Source organism: Myotis brandtii, unplaced genomic scaffold, assembly GCF_000412655.1.
Source record: "Myotis brandtii unplaced genomic scaffold, ASM41265v1 scaffold745, whole genome shotgun sequence".
Lineage (NCBI taxonomy): Eukaryota > Metazoa > Chordata > Mammalia > Chiroptera > Vespertilionidae > Myotis > Myotis brandtii.
The window spans coordinates 121,636-133,555 of record NW_005370970.1 but is presented as its reverse complement, the minus strand read 5'-3'; the positions used below and the strand labels follow the sequence as shown (position 1 = coordinate 133,555).

General features: G+C 39.1%; 1 protein-coding gene across 1 annotated transcript in view; it reads right to left on the bottom strand.

The window, feature by feature from the left end:
• Window positions 1–11,085: 11,085 nt before the first annotated feature.
• Window positions 11,086–11,920, bottom strand: part of NTS (neurotensin) — a 7,154-nt gene continuing 6,319 nt past the window's right edge. The window contains exon 4 of the mRNA XM_005882985.2: window positions 11,086–11,309. Within this exon, the coding sequence (XP_005883047.1) occupies window positions 11,157–11,309 (153 nt within the window). The 3' untranslated portion in view covers window positions 11,086–11,156. The remainder of the gene's footprint in view (window positions 11,310–11,920) is intronic.

Sequence of the window (11,920 nt, the reverse complement as noted above, 5' to 3'; positions counted from 1 at the left end):
GAATTTATATATTAGTACATTAATACAAAATTATAAATTACATTTTTAGGAATATTATGTTCATCCACCAAAAGATTCTAGTTAAATGTTTTTTAGCCATTACTTATATAGTTTCAAATATGGGAATCTTGCCATCTAAAACTCAAGTATGTTGTCAATGGTGTGTTCGTACTGAGTCACACAGGAATGGAATGACAAGGTAATAAATAGCCTTTGGAGTTAAACACACTTGAGTTTGAATCCTGATTCTGTCACTTACTTTCACTTCAACATTGGGCAAGTCATTTTATCTCCCCTAACACTCAGTTTCCTCATCTGTAAAACAGGATTAATAATATCTAACTTTAAATAATATTTCACATCTTCATATAACATACTCTTTGTATATATATTTTATTTTATTTTTTATTTTTATATCCTCCATTTCTGTCATGTTTTTTTGTCTCCGCATTTTTTATGCTTTCTTGGTGCACCCTCTAGTGGTCTTTGTGCGCAGTCTTGTTCTAGTTGAGCCTTGATTGTTGTAGTTAATACTAGAGGGATTTGACCACCAGGCCGACTGGCTGTGTGAATCAGCTGTGTCTGCCGCGGAAAACTTCTGTCCTCTGGGGAGGTGCTAATCTAGCCTTTGCCTGAGGCGATCCGGCAAATGGCTCTGCGCAGGGCTTGGGCGGGGCGGGCTCAACAGGGCGGGCGGAGGGAGCCGTTATGGTGCCCTCAGTCCTGTTCCCAGAGGCTCTGCTTCTCAGAACCCCCGGAACCGCTGCAAACCTCGGAGGGAAAGCTGCCTTCCAACTGATGCCAGACACTCCCGCTTCTCCCGTTTGGGTCCGAGTCCCCAGCGATTCGCCCGTATCTGGAGCTCAGAGTCTGAGACTCCCCCCTGACCGAAAACGACAACCGCGCTCTCAGCCACCAGCCCGCTTTGCGCGCGCACCTCCGCACCTGAGTTTTTTCCACACTGCGCCTCCTCTGAGCCTCGGTGTGCTGTTATTTTTCCTTCTAGTTGAAGAGTCTCTCCTCAGCCAGCCTTCCTGTGGTTCTGGGTGATGTCCGTTCCGTCTTTTAGTTGTATTTTTGAAGTGGTTGTTTGCGGCAGCAGTCTGCGGTGTTTACCTATGCCGCCATCTTGGTCTCCCTGTAATCTGTATATATATTTTAAATATACATTTACAATAACAGAATATGTACATAAAATCCCAGAAACATAATTGGATTTCTAATTTTGTAAATTATATTGTAAATATTATTATTGCTTCTAAAGTGGACATTTGAACAGAAACTTCCATACAATATAGCCATTCTCAATATAATTTGCATTAAAGCCTACACTTGATTAGAAGCATTCAGGCTCCAAAGGGATGAGGACTGGAAGCATAAGGACTGAATTTACTTTTTTTTTCAGCTTTGATGATATAAAATTGACAAAATTAAAGATAATATACATAATAATATATATAAAGTACCAGTTCATGTTAGTTCTTCCTTTTTAGGTTTTACAAATCCATTTTTCCCCATTTCACTTGGCATTTGTTTAAAAAATATTTTTTATTATTTATGGTATTACAGATATCTCCCATTTCCCTCCTCCTACCCACCTCCTCCCAGCCTCTACTCACCCCCCCAGGTTTTCACTACCCTATTGTCCATGTCCATGGGCTATGCATATAAGTACATAATCTCTTTGGTTTATCTCTTCCCTTCTTCCCAACCTCACATTGAGGTATATCAGTCTGTTCCATGTCTCTATGCTTTGGGTCTTATTTTGTTGGTCAATTAATTTTGTTCATTAGATTCCACAAATAAGTGAGATTCTGTGATATTTGTCTTTCTCAGTTTGGCTTATTTCCCTTAGCATAATATTTTCCAGGTCCATCCATGCTGTCCCAAAGGGTAAGAGATACCTCTTTTTTACAGCTGCATAGTATTCCATTGTGTAAATGTCCCACAGCTTTTTTATCCATTCATCTACTGATGGGCACTTGGGCTGTTTCCAGATCTTAGCTATTGTAAATAATGCTGCTATGAACATAGGGGTGCATATACTCTTTCTGATTGGTGTTTGGGGATTTTTAGTATATATTCCTAGAAGTGGGATCACTGGGTCAAACAGAAATTCCATTTTTATTTTTTTGAGGAAACTCCATACTGCTTTCCATAATGGCTGCACCAGTCTTCATTCCCACCAGCAGCAAACCAGTGTTCCCTTTTCTCCACATCCTCACCAGCACTTGTTGTTTGTTGATTTTTTTTATGACAGCCATTCTGACAGGTGTGAGGTAATGTCTCATTGTGGTTTTAATTTGCATTTCTCTGATGATTAGTGACTTTGAGCATTTTTTCATGTCTCTTGGCCATTTGTATGTCCTCTTTGGAGAAGTGTCTATTCAGGTCCTCTGCCCACTTTTTAATTGGAGTGTTTGTCTTCCTTTTGTTGAGTTGTATGAGTACTTCATATATCATTTAGGCACTTTTTTTTGTTTTCATCTCATTGGGGACCTAAGGAACAAAAACTGAAGGATAACCTCCCAGGCTGCCACTGGGAGGTGAACTTCAACATCTCAGACTCTGTGCGGATTCACATAGGACCAGGGCCTTCTAGACATCTGAGCTCATACCAAAACTTGTGAAATGTAATCTCTGAGTTGGGGCTTAAAGATCTGTAGAAAGTATGTCTAGTACATTGTATTATAAGAGAAAGAGTCCTTCTGCTGCTAATTTATTCATTCATGAATCAAATTCTTATGACACTTAACCAGGTCTTCTGCTAAACCTTGGGAATACAGTGATGAATAAGAAAGACAAAATCCCTGTCCTCACAAAATGTGCACATTCTAGTGGGGAGTGACAGACTATAAACACGTAAACAAATCGATGACGACACAATTTCAAGTTATGCTGAGAGCCATGCCGATGCCCACCAGCCAGAGACCACCAGGAACACACTCACACAAAGTGGGGTTTCCTGGCACTGGAGATATTCTGTGGGGATTTGTGGGGTTGGCCTCTCAATAATAGGGTACGAATAGAGGTTTTTTAGAGAATCGGGGCTTGTGTTCAAGGACTTGGAGAATATTCCAGAAGTGTGGTTTTGCTCTGGCTTGGATGCTTTAAGACAGTGAAGGCAATGCCAGGGTTGTCGTATTGATGCATGAGGTGGAAAAATGAAGCAGAAGTAAAGCAGTAGTAAAGAAGCAGCAGCCACTCAAACTATGTGGGAAAAGGGATATGGGATCATTTCTGTGGTTTGTAGTGTTCTTGTTTTTGTTTTTGCTCAGACATGATTACAAAGTGGTAGGTCTTGTTTATTGTCTTTTGCCATCCTCCATAGAATGACCCTGTCTGAAGTTTAAGTTCTATAAAATTGTTTACGTTTAACAGGAGAACACCATGGCCTCGGTATTGGTGCCAGGGCAGCTCCCAGATGAAGGCTTGTCAGTGGTTGCTTTTTTTTTTTTTCAAACATGGAGAAAAACAAAGCAAATTAAATGGAGATATTGACTCAGAGATAAATGTGTATTTTTTTTTAAGATAGAGTGTTAAGGAAGGGCTTCATTATACATGCATACATGTGCAGAGATCTAAATGATGACCAGTTCATTCTGTACATCAGATTATTTATTCACTTGGTTCTTAGATTCACTTGTTGATAGATGCATGTTTGTTGTTCACAATTTGTATCTTTACCTTTTTCTTCTTCCTCTTCTTAAAGGATACCTTTCAGCATTTCGTATAATACTGGTTTAGTGGTGATGAACTCCTTTAGCTTTTCCTTATCTGTGAAGCTCTTTATCTGACCTTCAATTCTGAATGATAGCTTTGCTGGATAAAGTAATCTTGGTTGTAGGTTCTTGGTATTCATCACTTTGAATATTTCTTGCCATTCCCTTCTGGCCTGCCAAGTTTCTGTTGAGAAATCAGCTGACAGTCGTATGGGTATTCCCTTGTAGGTAATTGAGTCTCTTTCTCTTGCTGCTTTTAAGATTCTCTCTTTGTCTTTTGCTCTTGGCATTTTAATTATGATGTGTCTTGGTGTGGTCCTCTTTGGATTCCTTTTGTTTGGGGTTCTCTGCGCTTCTTGGACCTGTAAGTCCATTTCTTTCACCAGGTGGGGGAAGTTTTCTGCCATTATTTCTTCAAATAGGTTTTCAATATCTTGCTGTCTCTCATCTTCTGGCACCCCTATTATTCTGATGTTGGTACGCTTGAAGCTGTCCCAGAGGCTCCTTACACTATCTTCGTATTTTCGGATTCTTTTTTCATTTTGCTTTTCCGGTTGGGTGTTTTTTGCTTCTTCGCATTTCAAATCTTTGGCTTGATTCTTGCGCTCCTCTGGTCTGCTATTGGGTGTAATATTCTTTATTTCAGAGCGTGTATGCTTAATTTCTAGTTTCTTTATCATAGCATCGAGGGTCTCATTAGTTTTCGTGAGGCTCTCCAAAAGTTTATTGCAAGCCCTCAAAATTGCGTTTTTTAGCTCTATATCCTCCATTTCTGTCATGTTTTTTTGTCTCCGCATTTTTTATGCTTTCTTGGTGCACCCTCTAGTGGTCTTTGTGCGCAGTCTTGTTCTAGTTGAGCCTTGATTGTTGTAGTTAATACTAGAGGGATTTGACCACCAGGCCGACTGGCTGTGTGAATCAGCTGTGTCTGCCGCGGAAAACTTCTGTCCTCTGGGGAGGTGCTAATCTAGCCTTTGCCTGAGGCGATCCGGCAAATGGCTCTGCGCAGGGCTTGGGCGGGGCGGGCTCAACAGGGCGGGCGGAGGGAGCCGTTATGGTGCCCTCAGTCCTGTTCCCAGAGGCTCTGCTTCTCAGAACCCCCGGAACCGCTGCAAACCTCGGAGGGAAAGCTGCCTTCCAACTGATGCCAGACACTCCCGCTTCTCCCGTTTGGGTCCGAGTCCCCAGCGATTCGCCCGTATCTGGAGCTCAGAGTCTGAGACTCCCCCCTGACCGAAAACGACAACCGCGCTCTCAGCCACCAGCCCGCTTTGCGCGCGCACCTCCGCACCTGAGTTTTTTCCACACTGCGCCTCCTCTGAGCCTCGGTGTGCTGTTATTTTTCCTTCTAGTTGAAGAGTCTCTCCTCAGCCAGCCTTCCTGTGGTTCTGGGTGATGTCCGTTCCGTCTTTTAGTTGTATTTTTGAAGTGGTTGTTTGCGGCAGCAGTCTGCGGTGTTTACCTATGCCGCCATCTTGGTCTCCCTGTAATCTGTATATATATTTTAAATATACATTTACAATAACAGAATATGTACATAAAATCCCAGAAACATAATTGGATTTCTAATTTTGTAAATTATATTGTAAATATTATTATTGCTTCTAAAGTGGACATTTGAACAGAAACTTCCATACAATATAGCCATTCTCAATATAATTTGCATTAAAGCCTACACTTGATTAGAAGCATTCAGGCTCCAAAGGGATGAGGACTGGAAGCATAAGGACTGAATTTACTTTTTTTTTCAGCTTTGATGATATAAAATTGACAAAATTAAAGATAATATACATAATAATATATATAAAGTACCAGTTCATGTTAGTTCTTCCTTTTTAGGTTTTACAAATCCATTTTTCCCCATTTCACTTGGCATTTGTTTAAAAAATATTTTTTATTATTTATGGTATTACAGATATCTCCCATTTCCCTCCTCCTACCCACCTCCTCCCAGCCTCTACTCACCCCCCCAGGTTTTCACTACCCTATTGTCCATGTCCATGGGCTATGCATATAAGTACATAATCTCTTTGGTTTATCTCTTCCCTTCTTCCCAACCTCACATTGAGGTATATCAGTCTGTTCCATGTCTCTATGCTTTGGGTCTTATTTTGTTGGTCAATTAATTTTGTTCATTAGATTCCACAAATAAGTGAGATTCTGTGATATTTGTCTTTCTCAGTTTGGCTTATTTCCCTTAGCATAATATTTTCCAGGTCCATCCATGCTGTCCCAAAGGGTAAGAGATACCTCTTTTTTACAGCTGCATAGTATTCCATTGTGTAAATGTCCCACAGCTTTTTTATCCATTCATCTACTGATGGGCACTTGGGCTGTTTCCAGATCTTAGCTATTGTAAATAATGCTGCTATGAACATAGGGGTGCATATACTCTTTCTGATTGGTGTTTGGGGATTTTTAGTATATATTCCTAGAAGTGGGATCACTGGGTCAAACAGAAATTCCATTTTTATTTTTTTGAGGAAACTCCATACTGCTTTCCATAATGGCTGCACCAGTCTTCATTCCCACCAGCAGCAAACCAGTGTTCCCTTTTCTCCACATCCTCACCAGCACTTGTTGTTTGTTGATTTTTTTTATGACAGCCATTCTGACAGGTGTGAGGTAATGTCTCATTGTGGTTTTAATTTGCATTTCTCTGATGATTAGTGACTTTGAGCATTTTTTCATGTCTCTTGGCCATTTGTATGTCCTCTTTGGAGAAGTGTCTATTCAGGTCCTCTGCCCACTTTTTAATTGGAGTGTTTGTCTTCCTTTTGTTGAGTTGTATGAGTACTTCATATATCATTTAGGCACTTTTTTTTGTTTTCATCTCATTGGGGACCTAAGGAACAAAAACTGAAGGATAACCTCCCAGGCTGCCACTGGGAGGTGAACTTCAACATCTCAGACTCTGTGCGGATTCACATAGGACCAGGGCCTTCTAGACATCTGAGCTCATACCAAAACTTGTGAAATGTAATCTCTGAGTTGGGGCTTAAAGATCTGTAGAAAGTATGTCTAGTACATTGTATTATAAGAGAAAGAGTCCTTCTGCTGCTAATTTATTCATTCATGAATCAAATTCTTATGACACTTAACCAGGTCTTCTGCTAAACCTTGGGAATACAGTGATGAATAAGAAAGACAAAATCCCTGTCCTCACAAAATGTGCACATTCTAGTGGGGAGTGACAGACTATAAACACGTAAACAAATCGATGACGACACAATTTCAAGTTATGCTGAGAGCCATGCCGATGCCCACCAGCCAGAGACCACCAGGAACACACTCACACAAAGTGGGGTTTCCTGGCACTGGAGATATTCTGTGGGGATTTGTGGGGTTGGCCTCTCAATAATAGGGTACGAATAGAGGTTTTTTAGAGAATCGGGGCTTGTGTTCAAGGACTTGGAGAATATTCCAGAAGTGTGGTTTTGCTCTGGCTTGGATGCTTTAAGACAGTGAAGGCAATGCCAGGGTTGTCGTATTGATGCATGAGGTGGAAAAATGAAGCAGTAGTAAAGAAGCAGCAGCCACTCAAACTATGTGGGAAAAGGGATATGGGATCATTTCTGTGGTTTGTAGTGTTCTTGTTTTTGTTTTTGCTCAGACATGATTACAAAGTGGTAGGTCTTGTTTATTGTCTTTTGCCATCCTCCATAGAATGACCCTGTCTGAAGTTTAAGTTCTATAAAATTGTTTACGTTTAACAGGAGAACACCATGGCCTCGGTATTGGTGCCAGGGCAGCTCCCAGATGAAGGCTTGTCAGTGGTTGCTTTTTTTTTTTTCAAATATGAAGAAAAACAAAGCAAATTAAATGGAGATATTGACTCAGAGATAAATGTGTATTTTTTTTTAAGATAGAGTGTTAAGGAAGGGCTTCATTATACATGCATACATGTGCAGAGATCTAAATGATGTGAAGAAATAAACCATGAAAAGGCCTGGAAAACATCGTAACAATTAAAGTAATGGTTGATATGTTGTAACAATGAGGCTGAAAAATGCAGTGTCTTAAATAAATTAGATATTCATTTCTCTTTCAACAGTCTGGTTGGTCCAGGGTGGTGAGACAGCTTTGTAGCGCAAAGTAGGTAAAGGCCTTAGGCTCTATTGATCAGTGTCATCCTTAAGAGAATGGTACCCATTTGTGTGGTTAAAAAAATTCACATTTAGGAAAAACACCAATTAGCAAAAAAGCAAAATTCAGGGAATGAGGTTTCTCTTTAAGTTCTACAGGAGCCACCTGTTGTACCCATTTTTTCCACTGAGTATCTGACTAGCTCCAACAGTCATTCCTGGTGACCGGGTGGGGGGTAGGGGGGCTGGGAATGCATCTCTAACTGGATGTCCTGTGTGTGCAGCAAAGAAGGCTTTTCTGCCAGAGAGCTTTCCAGGAAAGAGGTGCCCGCAGCTTGAAGGCTACAACGAGAAGAAACAAGCTGGATATGTAGAGGAATAACAAGAGGCCAGTGTGACTGGAGGAGAATGAGTGGAGTTAGAGAAGCAGACAAATGCCAGATTACTTAAGGCCATCTAGGACAGAATTTGGGTTTTATTCAAAGTGTAATGGAAAGACATTGTGGATATTGAGAAGTGGTGCGTGGCATTATCTAATTGTAAAACTTTTTTCAGCCATATGAATGTAGATGGATAAAAATAATAAAATGGAGAGCAGCTAGGAAGAAATTGCCATAGTCCCAGGGTGAGAACTTGTGGCTTAGGGCAGTAGTGGTGGATGTGGCAAGAAGTAGGTGGACTTGAGATGTATTTTGGGTGAAAACCCAACCAAAGTCCTTAATGGGAGAAATGGCAGGTATGTATTAAAGGGAAGAGTTAGGAATGACTACTAGATTTTGAGCCTGAGCAGGGTGTGGGACAATTTAGGGAGATGAGGGAGTTAAGGAGTGACCCTCAGAAAAGAATAGACTAATTCTCTATTGAAATGAACAGTTCCTCCATTGGAATGGGAGAGTGAGGGGTAAATGCAGGGTGGTGTTACATTTGGTGGTAAGGAAAGTATGTAATTTTCTTTTTATTGCTTTTAATTTTTAGTGAAATAATTAGAACAACAGCTGATGTGAGGAGACTGATGAATGTTACAACTGGGGATAGGAGAGAAGGTATAAAACAAACTTCAGTGAGAATCAGAGGCAAACTTTATTAGGCAAATGTAGTAGGAGTTCTGGGTAGCACTAAGGACTTGAGATTTGTGATCAGAAAATTTAAGTGTGACTTTTCAGCAGCATTGAGTGTGTTTTTTCAGTTGTGTTCAGCTTCTCAGGTGAGGCCAGAATTGGGGGAGATTTCATTTTAATAGTATTTTCACAGGCTTACATAATGCAGCACAGGAAGTTGAGGGACACAGGGGAGGGAATTTAATTTGGACCATAGAATCTAGATCAAGTAACTAGCAAAGTGAGGGCATGAGTAGAAAGTGAAGAGTGAAAAAAGGTGGGGACAATGGATTAAATGGGATCATAAATGTTGGAGTGAGAGTGTTAGATTATATGAACTGGAAACAAAATATGATGTTTACAGAGTAGAGTGCTTAAGAATTGAAATTTTGGGGAGGCTGAATTTATTGGTAGTGAAAAGTTCTGTGATATGTGGAAGTGATTGGGTGAGATGAAATGGATAAAGTGTTTATTATCAGAAGTGGAGGTGTAAGGGACTGGGAAGGAAAATTATTGAATAGATCTTCTACAAGTATGTGGGACTCCTCAAGGATAATGAATGAAACAAGTAATTAATTAAGAGATCAGCAGGTGTTTTTTTTTTAAACACAGGTTAATATGTGAAATTATATTACGCTCTATAGTTTTGTAAGGGAAAAGGAAAAATGGCATGAAAGTGGCCAGAAAAACTTACACCTAGCTATTAATATGTTCCAGGCAACTTTTTCAGCATTGTACACATATTGGACTACTTTATATCCTTCTCCACTCCTCATTTATTTTCCACATTTTGCAGTTGAATAAACAAGTTAAATAAATTGTCCAAGGTTACTAGTGAATCGTGAAGTTGAATCTGGGCATTCTGACTTCAGAGCACACACTCTAGTCACTACAAAATAGTTTCCTTCTTAGGATCAATGCTTCGGCACTTTTTAATGTTGAAGTTTATAGGATAGTAAAGATGGTGGGGTGGTGGTTGTGAGAAGGCATGATTTTAACAGGAAAACTCAGAGATCAGTGGGCTGTTCTTAAGTACTACTGAGTGGGGTTTAGGCTAGGGGAGGAACAATCTCATCAAAGGACATGAAGTTCTCAACGTGTCTTAATTCCAGAACAACTTATTCCCTGATATCTTTAATAGATGTACTAGGTTGCAGGCTATGAGGAGTGTTCTTCCTAGACCCTTGTGAGAGTCTAGGATGCCCCTACTAACGGGGAAATGTAAGGATCATGAAGGCTATGAGACCCACCATAAATATGGTCTCAAACAAAATTTATGAGGATTTATTTCCAGTATTCCTTTTGCCTCAAAAATTCCCTCCCAATTAGAAAAAAAAATCAGTCACACATATTTATTGATGAAGTTAAAAGTGTAGTTATCATTTACTAAATCATAGTGGGGGGAGCCTATAAATTGTAACCCTTCTAATAGAAGTTAATCTTCATCCTGCACGGTGTGGCTCAGGGGTCGAGCATTGACCCATGAATCAAGAGGTCATGGATTGATTCCTGGTCAGGGCACATGCCCAGGCTTCGAGCTTGATCCCCAGTAGAGGGCATGCTGGAGGCAGCCAATTTATGTTTCTATCTTTTTAGCCCTCTCCCTCTAAATTCCATAAAAACATATTTATTAAAAAGGTATCAGAAAAACATGTGGTCCCTATGGCTTATTTTCTCTTTATTGGCTAATAAGTTCATTTAACAGGAAAATAAATTCATTTGAAAATTATTTATTAAGATAGGCATAATTATCAATAGTTCATTGATCATCCTTTTAAGATGATCCTATTTTATCACTATTACCTCCCCATATCTGAGAGATTCAGGAGTTGAATATTGGAAAAGAAAATGTTTATCTCTCAAAAACATTCAGTCAAATAACAAAAGCAGTACTGTTACTTTTGGGGAGTTAATGATATTTAGGCTAGACTTTGCTATAGGGCACTGTTATAATCTCTCACAATTTGGTTTAAAATGTCAAACATTTTGACTGTTTAAGTAACCCATTAAGTGCTTTGCCAAATTAGAAAATATTCTATATATGACTTAATTATTATCTACTTCAGCTATACACAACATATCATGCTCAAGATCTAGATTTATTTGAAAACATTTAGTCCAATTTCTATTAATCAGAAAAATCACATCAAATAAACCACAATTGTAGAAGAGACATTTTCACACAGATGTAATTTGATATTTAATTAAAGAATGATAAGTCATGTTCACATGGAAGTAAAATATTTAACTTCTCAGTAGTAGTAAGAATCTCTTTTGAGTATGTAGGGTCTTCTGGGTTTATTCTTATATAGTTGCCGTTTCAGAATGTAAGGAATTTTTCTCTTTATAACTTCTTCCTTTTCATTTTTGTCATTTCCGTTATCAAGAACATCTTCCTGAATTGCCTGCAAGACAGACAGGATATGAATGAAACTTACATGCATGAAGTCTTCCATTTCAGAGTGTTTTTCTACTTCTCTAATTTACAATTCAGACAGTAAGACATATGTGAATGAGGTTCAAAACAATGTGTTTTGTCCAAGAAGAGATGGCTATCAAGTGGCTGAGAATGAATGAGAACGTGACTTTTCAGTGTTCTTCCTAGTTCATCAAACTGACCTTTTTAATATGTCAAGATCACACACTAATACCTCCAATTGAGGAAGCACATATAATAGAACTTTGAGTATTTTTCAGCCTTCAATTTAGATTAAAATGCTATTGAAATATATCATAAATCACAACAAATACTTTTCAATCTAGTAAAATAAGTTTGGCTTGAAAGATCAACATGATTTTATGTTCAATTAAGTTATGTACTGGCTTGACTAGAAAACCATTCCAAAGATTCATTTCTCAATCATAGAGAGAATACAAGCTAACATACTTAGTCACAGAAGTTAACATATGTGTAAGTTCTGTTTAAATGGTAATGATCTCTTTAGATTGTGATGCTTAATAATGGTTTAACTGCTAAGAATGCCTGAAATCCACATATTCAATTAAATAGGAATAT